The sequence below is a fragment of the Phoenix dactylifera genome, chromosome 2 (assembly GCF_051530095.1).
Source record: "Phoenix dactylifera cultivar Ajwa chromosome 2, Ajwa_hap1_PhDact_Kaust_v1.1, whole genome shotgun sequence".
Classification (NCBI taxonomy): domain Eukaryota; kingdom Viridiplantae; phylum Streptophyta; class Magnoliopsida; order Arecales; family Arecaceae; genus Phoenix; species Phoenix dactylifera.
Genome location: NC_143191.1, coordinates 48,357,790 through 48,372,674, shown reverse-complemented (window position 1 = coordinate 48,372,674; position 14,885 = coordinate 48,357,790). Strand labels below are relative to the sequence as shown.

At 36.3% G+C, this 14,885-nt stretch overlaps 1 protein-coding gene across 2 annotated transcripts; it reads left to right on the top strand.

Moving 5' to 3' along the window:
• The first annotated feature begins 3,709 nt into the window (after nucleotides 1–3,709).
• On the top strand, nucleotides 3,710–13,264 carry LOC103697151 (uncharacterized). 2 transcript variants are annotated; one of them, XM_039120857.3, is made up of 10 exons: nucleotides 3,720–3,989; nucleotides 4,774–5,018; nucleotides 10,071–10,182; nucleotides 10,269–10,340; nucleotides 10,420–10,543; nucleotides 10,651–11,096; nucleotides 11,313–11,440; nucleotides 12,173–12,262; nucleotides 12,560–12,701; nucleotides 12,781–13,264. In XM_039120857.3, the coding sequence occupies exons 1-9, from the start codon at nucleotides 3,867–3,869 to the stop codon at nucleotides 12,669–12,671; spliced, it is 1,452 nt and encodes a 483-aa protein (XP_038976785.3). In that variant the 5' UTR covers nucleotides 3,720–3,866; the 3' UTR covers nucleotides 12,672–12,701; nucleotides 12,781–13,264. The 2 variants fall into 2 exon arrangements, with proteins under 2 accessions (XP_038976784.3, XP_038976785.3); XM_039120856.3 differs by having other exon boundaries at nucleotides 3,710–3,989; nucleotides 12,560–13,264.
• Nucleotides 13,265–14,885: the final 1,621 nt, after the last annotated feature.

Sequence of the window (14,885 nt, the reverse complement as noted above, 5' to 3'; positions counted from 1 at the left end):
GCATTCCATCCTCTATCATCCGTGCACTTGCACATATATCAAAGTTTTCCATCCTCTGTCATCCACCCATCTACATAGATTTTCAAGCACTTCGGCCTCTATCATCCATCCGCTTGCCATCATTTTTTATCTACATGCACAAATCTCAAAACACTTTACCCTCTATCATTCATCGGAATGTATGGATCTTAAAGCATTCAATCCTCTATCGTCCATCCACCTACACGGATTTCAAAGCACTCCATCTTCTATCTTCCATCTGTCTATATAGATCTCAAAGCGCTCCATTCTCTATCTTTAATCCACTTGCATAGAATTCAAAGCGCTCCATCCTCTATTATTCAGCTACCTACACAGATTTCCAAGCACTTCCTTTTAATTCACACTAAACAAGATCCCCTTGCTAAATTAGTGGGAAGGGCGATTTTAGAATTTTACAAAAATTTAGTTATCAGATGATCCTCGTATGATAATATTTTGTACCAGATATAAATAGCTAGGCCATATTGCAACAAATTTGAAGTTTTGATGGCTAATTGATATTTTTAAAATTTTTGAGATCTAAATGTAAATGGTCCAAACTTGGAGAACCGTAATTTTTTCTATTATTTATTGTACATAAGTTTCTAGAGTTAAGTTTAACTCTTTTTGAGATAAATATTTGTAGAACACCATATTAGGTTGTTATCTTCATTATAAATTATACATCAAAGATAATATTACTATGTAAGTAAGATATATACATACAAACAGACAGATAGACAGACAGACAAACAAACATCCATTCATGGATACATACATAAATATGTATGTATATATATAACATGACTATTAGATCAATTACCAACTAGTTTCATCTTTCCATTGTAGAGATTTTTCTCATTAAATTTAAATTTATGATATCTAATTTATAACCAAAATTTTGAGAATTTACTGTGTATATTATATTGCTAATTATCTTCTAATTTCTTAATTTCCCTATCTTTGCTTTCATCTCTGTTGTAGTTTTCTTTTCTTTTTAAATTTGAAACAAGTTTCGGTATGGTTTTGATGGTAAAATCTCTCATATTAAGCTTCACAAGGGAGCAAAAAGGTTGCAAAGTTGTGGATCTTTCTTTCCAAATTCAGAAGAAGGGCTTTAGAGGGCCTTAAGTTAGGCCACCTAGATCCAAACACTTTTTATTTTCTGTATTTCAAAATAAAATTGTTAAGTCCTTATTATATTGACTTACTAGGATTTTGCCATGCATATTGGTTATAATTTCTAAATTCATCAATTAAGTTAAACTGAGGGAGTAACTATAACTCTTTTTGGCTAGTTATGCTCTTAAATCCTTAAAAATGTAATATGTTTATCGTTAAGGCAATGCCTATCTAAAGTCATCCTTAAACAAAGAAGTTGTAACGGCTAATGGTAGTAATGGAAAAATAGTGAATTGTCAAATTTTGATCTGGCAATGGGAAGTTTGAACTTGAATAAAGTGGGAAAATTTTATTGTCCCATGTATTAATACAGTTTATAAAATGAAAAAGTAGGATGTTGGCTTAAACAAACTATGAAATAGATATACAAAAGAGGTTTATAACGTTGACATGAAAATTATGGCCAAATACTGGGATCGATGGCTCTTAAGAGGCTCTTAAGAGGTTGACCTCAATAGTAATATTTTTTCATACCTATGTTTTCATTAGGCAATATCGAAGTAGAAAATATTGCAAATGCAAGAAAATAAAAATGATGGTTAAGAAAAGACCCTAATATTGAAAAAAAAAAGGATATGCAACCATATGAAGGCAAACGTATTATATAGAATATGCAAAACAAAAGGAAAACAATGGCGAACTAATCTCAAACAATTTTTCATAGGTTTCTTCTCTTTGGATACTATTCGCTGTCCTTCTATAAGGAAAAATAAAATCAGTGATTTATCGCCAATGACTTCATCAAGATTACCAAAGAGAATCTTTCCTTCCCTCTCATGCCTCAGCACTCTCCCCTCCCCTTGTCATGCCTCTTCATAGCTCATTAGTTGGGAGTCCAATTTATAGAAGTTTTATTTCTTCCAATATTTGTGTTTCTCATCAAGTTTCTTAAGTAATTTCCTAATTTGGTTTCTTGGAAAACTTCTACCTGAGTGGGAAAGACCTTTCTTGGTAATTTCGGTCTCCAAGACTTTCTATGAGTTTTTTTAATATGATTTTTTTAAATTTTCTTTATTTATTTTATCAGTCCCTCAATCCTTCTCTAAAACTGCATTACTTAAGTCCTTGATCATTGCTCAAATTAGAGCTTTGGCTTGTGGTCTTATTTTCACTCCCTCTAATTTCAGTTGCCTCCTCCAGCCCCTTCTTCTTTCCTCTATCCTTGATTAGAGTTCTACGGTTTACGTTCAGATCATTATTGATAGTTGTTCTATTAAGATAGGTTAAGATGTAATATTTGGTTTGTGTTCAAGGAATCTAGAACTAAAAATTTTCAGAGTCAATTTGACTGACAAGCTTCCCATTGTAAGATGATGGGAAAGGCTCCGCTGGATTGTAAACAACTAGATGCTTGTTAAAAAGTTTTATGATCCAAGTGAAGATTGCTTAGCATCCAAAATGGGATACCGCTAGTATGGGAATACCATATCCCTACATTATCTTGGACCATCCAGTTAGAAGGAATACTAAGACTTAACTTTGAGGACTATGACCAGGAGAAAGCATATTTAGGTTCTGATTGTTTTACTTTCTTTCTTCGATTGTTTTAGCTTCATGTAAATTTCAAACAAACAAAGAGAAATCCTAAGTGCAATCTTCCTCCTCCGCCTTCTATTCATGGCCATCTTGCTTTACTATTTTATTTTCAAGCTATCGATGAATTAGTGAGCGATTTTTCCTTCTATATGTTTTTTTATAAAAATGATTAACTAGATTTCAATTTAAAAGACCGCTAATTTTTATACAAGAAATATACAAGTTAAAAATTAATATGTAAATTTAAAATATTAAAAAAATAAATAAGCATATTTAAGAAAATGTTAGGGACTAACATGCAAAAAAAAACATCTTTTTTATTACAGGCAGTTTCGTTCCTCGTAGATGAAGGCTCTGCGAGATGGCTGTCGTATCAGGCTAAACCATTTGTCAAGCCTCTGAAAGGAAGGAAAGAAATAAAAAGCCGAGGACAGAGAGGGGAGAGGAGAGACGTTGGCGATGAGGAATGGTTACGGCGCTGCCGCCTAGCACTCTTCCCTACATTATCTTGGAACATCCGGTTGAAAGGAATATTAAGACTTAACTTTGAAGTCTATGAACAAGAAAAAGCATAGCCTCTAGTTATTTTACTTTCTTTTCTCAATATCCATAGTTTTAGCTTCATGTAAATTAAAAACAAACAAAGAGAGATTCTAGGTGTAATCTTCCTCCTCTATCTTGCTTTACTATTTTATTTTTAAGCTATCATTTTTATTTACTCGATGAATTAGTGAGCGACGTTTCATTTATATATATATATATATATATATATATATATATATATATATATATATATATATATATATATATATATATATATATATATATATATAAATGATTAACTAGATTTCAATTTGAAGGACTGCTAATTTTTATACAAAAAATTATACAAGTTAAAAATTAGTATGTAAATTTAAAATATTAAAAAAAAAGTAAGCGTATTTAAGAAAATGTTAGGGACAAACATGCCAAAAAAGCCTATCTTTTATTACAAGCAATTTCGTTCCTCGCGGAGGAAGGCTCTGCGAGATGGCCGTCGTGTCGGACTAAGCTATCCGTCAAGCCTCTGAAAGGGAGGAAAGAGATAGAAAGCCGAGGAGAGAGGGGGGAGAGGAGAGACGTCGGCGATGAGGGATGGTTACGGCGGCACCTCCCAGGACGCGGCGGCGAGGATCCGGCTGCAGCGGGAGGCGGAGAGGCGTAGAATCCACGAACTGAAGAACAGGTTCCCCTACGCCGGCACCTCCGAGGTACTAATTCACCACCGCTGTGGGCTTTGGTTTTTTCTGAACCTTCGTAAAATTCCCTTATTTGTCCTGATAGATTTCCTTTCCCTTCCGCGAAATCAAAGAAAAATTCTAAATTTAGATTTAGTTGTGCTTTTGAAATTATTAGCTTGTTCCTTGAGAAGGGAAGGGTAAAAGGAAATCTTTTGCCCCCAAACCTTAATCCTTATCGAAAAGCCCCAAATTTACTGGCAACAAACGGAAGGATCAAATCAAACTGGCAAAAATTGAGGGCAAGAAAAAGAGAACCATAAAAATCGAATCTTGATCATAATTGAATACAAAAAAATCGAACTAAACTATGATTAAATCGGAGTTGTCACGCTGAGAATATGGATCTTCCCTGAGCAAACGTAAAATATCATATCATTGCTCGAGGAATTTGATCATCTGGCGATGAAATGTGATGCTTTCGAGTCAGAGTGATGCACTGATTGATTGATTTTTGTGGATGCCTATGATCCTTCCAACCATGAGGAAAACTAATCCGGTGATCATATCTGAAATGAGAAAAAATGATGGGAAGACCATCTTATATCTGTCTATTCATTCTAATTGTAATTGGCTACATGCAAGCTAATTATATTGGTTTTTTTTTTTTTTTGTTGGGGGGGGGGGGGGGGGGTAATTGATTTTGGTGACCTCCTTGCTTCCTTTGCATTGCTGCTTGTGTTATGACATTTACGGTAATGCTTTTCTTTTTGACAATTAATATGTGCATTAATTCACCTCTTTCACTATCGTGCAGGGTTTGCATCAGCAAGAGGAAGATTACGAAGAGGAAGAATATGGTGAATATGAGGAGGAACCTTCTGAGCCAGAGGAAGAAGAGGAACGAGAACCACCAAAACCCACCAGGGAGGAACAAGAATTTCTCAAATTGAGGGAGAAGCTAAAAGATAGGATCAGGCAAAAGTTGAAGAAACAAAGTGCTAGTGCTCTTGGTCATTCATCTCAATCCCAAGACAAGAAGAGGACAACATCAAATGACAAGTGAGCGATGTGCATACCCATGTTCATGAGTCCTTTGAGCTTAGCCTCACAAAGAGTTTATTGGCTTTTTCACCATTAAAAACAGAAATCCTTTTTCCTTTTTTTGTTTGGAAAGTGTTAAGAACAAATGCTTAGTTTGATGGCAAGGATCATGAAACATCAGCTACATATCCATAGGGATGTCTGTATTCTTACGCTTCCTCTTGGTTGAACCGTTAGTCATCATCCTAGCGAACACTCTAATTTTGAACACCACCTTCTCTTGAGAAACTCGTTAAGATAGAGTTTTAGATTTCTGTACTGGTTGCTTGATCTCTATTAGAAGTCTTCTTTAGCTCATCAAACAATTAATGGGTTCTGCTTTTGCTTGGATTTTTGGTTTAGTTAAACTTAGCTTATAAACCTTCCATATCCAGCTAAAAGAGCAACATAGTTCATATTTATTTGATGCTGGAATTTGTAAGACTGACCAGGCATATGCCTTTTGATTAACAGAGCTAGCTTTGACAGGCTTGTCGTGATTAGTAAGTGATTCGTTCATGTTAATCTTTAGCTGCATTACCTCCGCCTCCTTTGCAGGTCTTTCTTCAAAACCCATTATCCTATGACTTGACTAGTGTCGACTCTAATAACCTATTATACAAGTTCGATAGTTTCTATGTAGTGTCTGTCACATCTCTTCTGCTGGGTACTCTGCAGGACATTAGCAGCATGTTTTGCTTGATTGCTCCCCTGTATTATGCTTATGTCCTCCGTACTCAGTAAATGCTTTATATCCTTAGGTTTTTTAATAGACAATCTGTCTAATAAATCTTCTATTTAAAGGTGCTCAGACTTGGAGGGACTCTTTGGGTCCTCTACTCAGAGACACCATGTTCCATGATGCAACTATGAGGGATGCACTCAAAAGCTCACTTTACAAATCACAAAAAAGATTTTAATTTTATGTTGAGCTATGTAATCTTCTCCACCTATGAACTAATGGTTCTTAAGTCGGTGACTAGTTTTTTAGCTGACCTGATTGAAAAGTTATGTTTTTTCTTGTAGTTCTATTGTATTTAGTTTGTTGATTAATTTAGTTAATATAGGAAATATATACCTGAACGACAATGTTGTCATTGTGAATCTGAGTATTTCTTATTTATCATGGATATCGAAAATGCTTCTTGTAAGATCAACCATAGCATGGATGACTTATCATTATAGCAAATCTGGTTGTCGCGTCATTCTAGGTTATTTTGTCATTAGCGATTTTGTGAATTGTGCAAGGCTTGAATGATCACACCCCTCATTCATTTGGAGAAGGTTTTGGGTTTGAATCTTGGGTGTACTCATGATATAACATAATTTTACATGCTCATCTGAAGTTACAAAATATGATTTTGTTGTACTGGGTATTTCATTGTGTAACGAAATTGAATAAAAGCCCTAAAATGATGAAGCTGAAAATTTTTGATTTTGACTTGAATTTTTCAAATTCATGTTTCTCTCTCCATATTATCGTGTCTTCTTTTTCATTTTTCAACCTTCTTTTTAGAGGGGTTGTTCCATTATAACATGTAGGTCGCAAGTTCAAAAGATGGAAGCAACCTCTCAGCATGTAGGGGTAAAGCTGCGCACATTTGACCCTTCCAAACCCTGCAATGGCATGAACCTTATGCACTAGGCCATCTTTTTTTAGGAGAGGCCTTGATGCAATGGAAAGTTTGCTCCATGGTGACAAAGGTGTCACTGGTTTGAAACATAGAAACATCCTCTTGCATGTTGGGGGGTAAAGCTGCATAAATTTGACCCTTTCCAAATTCTACAATGGTGGGAGCCTCGTGCACTGTGACACCCTTAAACCTTCTCTTTAAAAAAATTCAAACAACTCCTAAAAGTCCCAATTTTCAAAATTCGAAAAGTTTAAACTTAGGAGAAGGATAAAATCATGATTTTTGAAATTAGAATTCTCCATTCATAAACCTCAGTAAAGCTATATGGGTAAGAGAAGGTTTTTCAAGATTAGCTTTGTGTAAGGAGTGAGTGATCTCTTGAGCTAGTATGATGGTACCTTGGATTTGTCTTACCTTAAAGATGCGGATTTTCTATCAATGGCTTTAGTTATGACTTATGACTGTCTTAAATTGAATAGAAAGAATTTTAGATATGTCACTTGGAGTTCCTTTTTGTATTTTTACTCTTCCCATTTTTGGAAAATGGAAGTTATGTAAGTATCTTTGTAAACCTTCCGCACTTTGTTGTTGATTAAATTTAAAGAAAAGAAAAAGGAACTTCTAATGATTGCTCTTTCTTTTGACTAAGCAGTAGGTTCTCAAGAAAATGTTAAAACCTTATTTGGACAATGGAAGAGGGTTTCCTTTTCTCATTTGGAATTTTATTAAAGATTTATTGCTATTTTGTAAGATAACTTATTTGATGTTTGGATATGACCATCAAAATTGAGATCATCCCCTATCCACATCTCTTTTTAAGGTGCAACAAACATGTGATGATACAATCTCTTTCAGTTTGATGGAAAACTTTATTAAGATCTTTTGTTAGGTTTAAAGATGCATGCTTCTGAAATATTCCAATTTCCTCTAAGATAACTTCTTCTTTAACAGTATTTGATTGTTAAAAAAAGTAAATATCTAATTTTTTTGTTCTTCACGAAAGAAAGTGCATGACAACCAATCATTTCTCCATGTCAATTCCCATACGTCGAACACCTCCTAGGTAACTTAGACAAGTTTTACCCTCTAAAAAATAATAAATAAAAGGACACTTGAAGGATTACATGAAACATTTACAAAGGTATGCGACCAAGGTTTGCCGTATCAGTCAGTATCAGTGCGTGCTGACCGTGTCATACCATACCGATGCCGAACTGGTATGCGATATGGGAGGTGTTCCGATATTCGGTATGCCGAACCGGCCTACGTATCAGACAATACCAACACTGTAATAGGATTGTACAGGTACGAGGTTCTGTAGCCAGACGGCAAACCTTGTATGTAACCAAGGGTCTGTTTGGTGATGTTGCTATTTTTTTAAGTTTAGAAAATACCTCATGGAAGGTGCTACTTCATGTCAAATGGAGAGAGGGAGGAGAAGCGCATCACCATTGCTGCTACTTGTTTTTGTTTTCTCGTTTTCAGAAGTAAAAAAGTTTTAGTACCAAAACATTTTAGAGGTCTTGCAAACAGTGACAAAATGATAAGGGCTGGCATCAGGATTATTTTTCTGTTATGTTATTTTTCTTCTTTGGGTTTTCAAAGGTAGAATAAGAAATAAAACATTACCAAACAAGCCCTTAGTTGGTTTTTTTTTTGAGGATACCTTAGTTGTCAGTTATAATTGTGTTTCTAATTTACAGTTGGGATGTGAAATTTTAGGTATGTGTCTGTAGGGTCTAACAACCTCTCATGGCCAGTGATAGTGTACCTATTTGTCCGAACAACTCAAACTTACTTCCTTCTATTACATGATCTTGAAATCCATGTGGAGGACAGTTGAGCCAAGCACATCTTGATTGCCTTGTTTATGTGAAGAGAAGATTGATTTATTGTATTTTCGTTTAAGCCTCAGATATCATAATAGGATATTGATTGAAGTTAGATATGACCCTTCTTAAATCTCATGACTCTTAATATGATATGGGACTGATTAGACCTGGTTATGTACAAACAGGTGGAGAAGGGTGACTAAGATAATTCAATAAAATCAAGGGAAAAACCCAGTTTTTTTTTTTTTTTTTTGTGTGTGTGTGTTGGGGGGGGAGGGGGTCATCAACATATTCCCCACTAAAATACACTGCTCTTGATGGAAGAGGGGGTCGGCTGAGGGTTGGGGCATGGGAGTGTGAGAGTAGACAGATATATAGATGGTTTGTACAATGCAATGCTTTTTTTTTTTTTTTAATGCCCCCTTAAATAGGATGGAAAATGCCATTAGGGAATCAAGCATGTATGCCATGCCCTAAAACATTTTTGCACCTGGGAACTATTTGCTTGAAGTTCCATATGGCTCGAGGGACAAAAATAACTAGCTGTCTCCCTTAAATCTCATTATAAGAAAATTTTTTGGATTTAATTCTATTATATTAACAAAATAAAGGGCTTTAACCTGGCTTGTAGGTAAAGACTTACAAGGAGAAATAGTTGGGGAAATCATAAAAGCAATGCATCTAGTGGTTGCACTGTATTATGGGCTTGATGATCAAAAGCTAAGTTAATACGGATTAGAACATGTTGCATCTGTACTAACTGTAAATACACTTGCTCATTTGCTCTGGAGTTTCCAGCATGTCAAGTCAAGAAAACATTCAAGTGCCTATGCGAGCGCCTGTGATGATAGTGTTCAAAAATTGGATTTCCATCATATAAATTTATCTTCATTATTCCAGGTGTTTAAATGCCTGGTAGTCTTATATGGATCAAGTATCGAGAAGAGGTTTTTGTTAAATTGATTATGAATTTTTGGTCAAATGTAGCTGTTTTTCCAAGTCATATCTCTTTTTATCCAGCTGGATAGTATATGCCATAGGTTGTGGTTAGGTGGAAGCAATTGGGGTTAGCGTGCATGGCACCCCTTTTACCATCAGTTTGTGAGTGTGACAGCATAGAGAGACAGGTAGGAATCAGGAAATTTTTTTCCTTTAGATGAAGGTGGTGGTACACACTGGAATTATTCTTATCCTATGCTCAAGTCCCACAAAAGGGTGTATTGGCATTTATTTCCTTATGCCAAAGCATGCAGTTGACATTAAACTGCTACTTGTGAGTATTTGGATTTTTATATACAAAATGGTCTATTCATCAGCCTTTCTTTTGGGCACTGAAAAATTGCATGATCAGTAAATTGATTCCAAAAGAGAGCAATTACTATGTGTATTGTAGCTGTTAATTAAACTTGCGGATTACATTGTTGGGGAAAACATTTTGTGAATGCTTGATGGTGTTAAATTTGCTTGATTTTCGTCTTTTCTGGATCTGGTGATATTTAAATATCTAAGGATGGTTTGATGATGCATTTTTTTCCTATTTTATCTGACACATAACTTTCTTGCAGATTTGGCTCCTTTTTTGGCCCTTCACAACCCATTATTGCTCCACGAGTCATTGAAGAAAGCCGTTTAATTCGGGAGAATAAGCATATTGTGGCTAAGGTTTCGAGTTCTGGTGTATGTTTTCTGGGCCGTAGGTTTCATATTTTTATTATCTTTCATTTCAACTGGGTAAGTAAACAACATTTTACTTGTTTATGCAGAACAAAAGAGATCCCACATCTTCCGAAGTAAGGACCCATGTCCACCATCAGAAAGCAAGAGTTGTTAATGAGGTAGGGAGGATTTTACCCCATTGCAGATTGTTTTCAATGTCATTGATTTGGGATGCATAAGATGTCTATAATTTTGCAGGTAAAAAAGAAGGCACAGGCACTTAAAGACATGCGAGATTATTCCTTTTTATTGTCAGATGATGCTGATCTTCCCTCTGAAAAAGAGCAGCCTTTAACCAGAAATGTTTCTGCTCCAAAGGCTGGTATGTTTTTCTTGTAATAAATAAAGATCTAGAAATTGAATGTAAACTATTGGGCATTTTGGTCTTTTCATAGAGGATACTTAAATACGTTTCTGCTTATGTGGAAGATGGTAGGTCAGCCCAAACACCATTGAAGAGCAGGATACCTACAAGCAAACCTGTAAAGCCAACTTTGAATGGTCATGAATTGAAGAAGCCGACTTCTGCCATTCGGCCTATGCAAACCAAAGTAAGTTCTGTGAAAGAAGCTCCTGTAAACAGATCCAAGTCAGCTTCAGTTGAACCTAGAAAAATGCTTGGTGGTGGTGCTGGAAATGGGCCTGTCCAGACTACAGGAAATAAAGCTTTACCCTCCAAGGTTCCTGCTCAGATTACCAGTATGAATAAGCCTGCTGGGAAGGCCATAAGTGATCCTGGTTTAAAGAAGAACCCTTCATCTGCAAAGCCACATTCTTCTGCCCAACATTATCACCCTGATCAGAAAAGAGTAACCCAAGTACCACATAGAGTAAAAACAACACCAAAACAGCCATTGCCTTCCTCAAAAGCTCAGGTTTCCTTCCATCTCTGTGCACGCATGTGTATACATATATCTAATTGCTAAAAGAAGAGTGCATAAGTAGAAATATAAAAATGTATATGCATTACTAATAAATGGTGATTGTTTGGCATTGCACTTTTGATTTTTCTGTATAGCATGGTCATACATTTATAATTCTTGTTTTCTGATATGCTGTTGTCACATTTCTTATATTGAGTTTTGATTTAGCCTTCTAAGCAAATCCCATCACGTGGCATCCATGACGACCGTTCAAAGAAAAGGCCTGTGAGAAGACACTTGGATGAAGAGGAAGATGATGTTGATGATGTTCGTGGACTTATCAGAAAAATGTTTAGGTTTGTTTTTGTTCCTGTAATTCATCGAACTTCTTTTAGCTTCTTACCATTTAAAATTGTGAAATGTTTTTGAGGTAACCATTTACAGGATATCAATAATTTTAGCAGATTGGTGAGAGGGATGCCGAGTTTTGCACTAATTGACACAAAACTGGTTTTGAAAATTCAATATTGAGATGTACTGTTATAGATTACCCTGCCATGCTTGCTATGAAGCAAGGATTTGACATGGGATACAGATGCAACACAATATGTATGGCTGATCCGGAAATTTTGGGGACAATACATCTAGGATAGAAGGATAAAAACACCTTCTTTTATATATGTTTAGAAGGCATATATAGCACATAGTGGATTATCAAAATAACAGTCTATACCTTGTACCTTAGAAAGTATTGGGAGCCTTTTTAAAATTTTTGAAAATAGGATACTGAAATGTATCTGATACAGACATTTATTGGTATATGATGCAAACATGGCATGTTATTTCAAGTACCGAGGCTTCCCAGATTGCTTGTCAGAATTCTGGGAAGAGTAATATAAATAAGTCAAATCAAATTCCTCCATTATCAAAAACTGTATATGTTTGGAACCTCTTGTAACAATTTGGTTTGTCACTCTTCATGGGTGAATGGCAACTCATTTGTTGCAGGGTTAAATTTTGAGTTGAGATTCCATGTTAGAAGTTGAATATGGTTTTGGTATAATGCTGTGTTTGTGTTATGTATGCAGGTATGATCCTAGTAAATATGCAGGGCAAGATGAGGATGTCAGTGACATGGAGGTTGGTTTTGATGTTATCCAGAAGGAAGAGCTGAGAAGGTATGGAATATTTCTTACATTACGCTGGCTGCAGGCACTTTTCTTAAAATCTCTTAAACTTCTTGAACTGAATTAATTAGCAGAATGAATTCTATGTCAGCCATTTGAGATGTCTGTCTTGATGCTGTTTTTCCATTTGCATGTTGAAGCAATATGTGTTGTAAGATTGACCTAACAAGAAAAGCAGTTTGCATCCTGGCGATGCCTCCCCTTGGTTTGGGGCTGCTTTAGAGCATTTGAACAGAAACTTTCGCATTATACTCTTAACAATGATTTTAATGAATGCCTGTGCTACAGTTCCCAGATTGCGAGAAGGGAGGATGAAGAGCAACTTCGCCTCATTGAGCAGGAAGAGGAAGAAGAGAGGCGAAGAAAGCTAATGGGAAAAAAACAGAGGCTACGCCATTAGTGATGCTGACTGAAACCATACCTTTGAAGGGTATTCATTGCTAAACTCCATCTGGTTGTTGTAGAAGCAATGAGATACCAAAGATGGAATTGCTTTGCTGCTTTTCCAGGGTTATAATTTCACTCAAAGGAAGATCGTTCAATTGCTATGTTGGTTTTACAGCCATATGAAGGTTCAGTTTCCTCCTTCGAGTGTTCAACTGATGTAATTTATTTAGCCGTGAACTCTCTCATGTGGCCTACAGCCCCCATATCCGTTCGCTGGATGTACTCGTGGGGATGGAAGTGAAAGAAAAATAAATGGTCTCATTCATCCGACAAGCAGATGGTACTAATCCTGAGTTCCTCCTGGATCCTTTCAGAAATGTCTATTGATCACCTCACAAATTTTAGCTTTTGATCTGTTGCCAAATCATTACCATCATGTCATTTTTCTCATTTTCTGAGTTAGATCAACTTTATTATTATTGTTATTTGCCATTTTCTATTGATGCCAAATCTTAGGCCTTTTGGCGTCCATGAGTCTGTTGTACTTCAACTCTCTTGTGTGTCTCCATTATTTTTTGAATAATGAATGAAGGGGAAGTTGGATAATCTGAGGGAAATTTGGCATGCCACTCTGTTCAGCTTGTCTTAACATTATCAAAGATTGGGGGGAAAAAGAAAAGCAATCATATCATCCTCTCCTGCCCATTCGCGGTTGGTGGAACGAAGGCTGCCTCAATTCTGAACCGTCCGGTTGGGAAAACACCCGCCATGAAGCTGTTATGTGGTATGAAAATTTTGTCCCTGAAGTGCAGTTTGGGTTCCCATTTAGCAGTGGTGAGAAAGGGTTTTATCCAAACTGATTCGAATTTAATGTAGAACAAAGCTTTCCTTGAAAAACTGAAAGATGTGTACGATTGGAGTCAAATAACTTCATTACCGAGCTGGGTCGCATTGGCACCCCCATGAATAGCTGAATAACTTTACCTTGCTTTGCAAAGACTCGATAGGATTCTAACGTCGACAACTTGGGATGATCTCTTTCACCTGGAGAATTGCAGATCAATACCTACCCCTACTTTGGATCACTGCCTTCTAATTCCGGGGTTGGATATGCCTCCAGAGCGTGTAATGATAATTTAGGTTAGGAAATTTTTGACCCTTTTTCCCTGAGTTAGATGACCTCATCAAAAACAGGGTTGAAACGAAGTCAGCGCAGGTAATGAGGCTACCGACTTGGTTACAAAACTTGGGCCCTAATGTAAGAAAGTATAAAATATATAAATAAATCTATTTTATCTTATCGGCTTAAGCTTTTGGGATAAGTAATGATTTTAATATGGTATCTGAGTAAAGATCTTAAGCTTTTGGGACAAGTGGTGATTTTAACACTTATCACTGGAAGTGGCTGGTAATTTGTTATAAGAGTGGTGCTATCATGTGAAGAAATCTTATGGAAAGGACTTTGATGGTTTCAGTCTGAGGATCCGGAATATGTCTTGCTTCCATAAGTTGGCAAACAACCGAAAGAGAAGGAACAAGATATCCTGGACACTCTTTCTGAAAGAAGTCCGATACAACAAGAAATCTATAGCTTCTTTTCGTTCCTCTTCCCTGAATCTTTTCAGCTTTGTGCGGAGAAATCTCCTAGCCCGGAAATTTATGCGGGAAAAGCAGAATTATCTCGACTCCACTACGCTTTCATTGCTTCAATCCCTAAAAAACAAAACGTTGAGATTGCAAAATACTTGCAGACCCATCTCTCTGATGAATGGTATTCTGAAAATAGCATCTGAAGTGCTGGCTATTTGACTCCAGTCGCTTATGAACCAGTTCATAGGGGAGACTCAATCAGCGTTCATTAAAGGAAGATCAATTCAAGTTGGTCTTATAACAGTGCAGGAGAAGGCGGATAAGGTTTTAATTAAACAGGGCTTTATGCAAACCGGATTTTGAGAAAGCAATGATAAGGCTCGATAGAGTTTCCTTCTTGAACTGTTGGAGGCTGGACATTTCGGCATGAGATGGAGATATAGAATTCTGAACAAGGCAAATGCAAAAATTGCTCCAGGGGGTTTAAAGCAAGGTCATCCTTTATCACCATACTGATTCATGGTGGTAGTGGACGTTCTGGTGTTGTTCTTGCAGAAAGCGAGACATGTACAATACGCGGACGACTCGATCATCTTCGGTGAAGACAAGGAGGAACAGATAGTGGCATTGAAGACTA

What these genes read in the sequence shown, in the direction of transcription:
- LOC103697151 (XM_039120856.3), top strand. Translation starts at nt 3,867, where the DNA reads ATGAGGGATGGTTACGGCGGCACCTCCCAGGACGCGGCGGCGAGGATC. An exon ending in AAGCAAGAGTTGTTAATGAG is followed by an intron (nt 10,341 to 10,419) that starts GTAGGGAGGATT and finishes ATAATTTTGCAG; the next exon opens with GTAAAAAAGAAGGCACAGGC. An exon ending in CAGAAGGAAGAGCTGAGAAG is followed by an intron (nt 12,263 to 12,559) that starts GTATGGAATATT and finishes CCTGTGCTACAG; the next exon opens with TTCCCAGATTGCGAGAAGGG.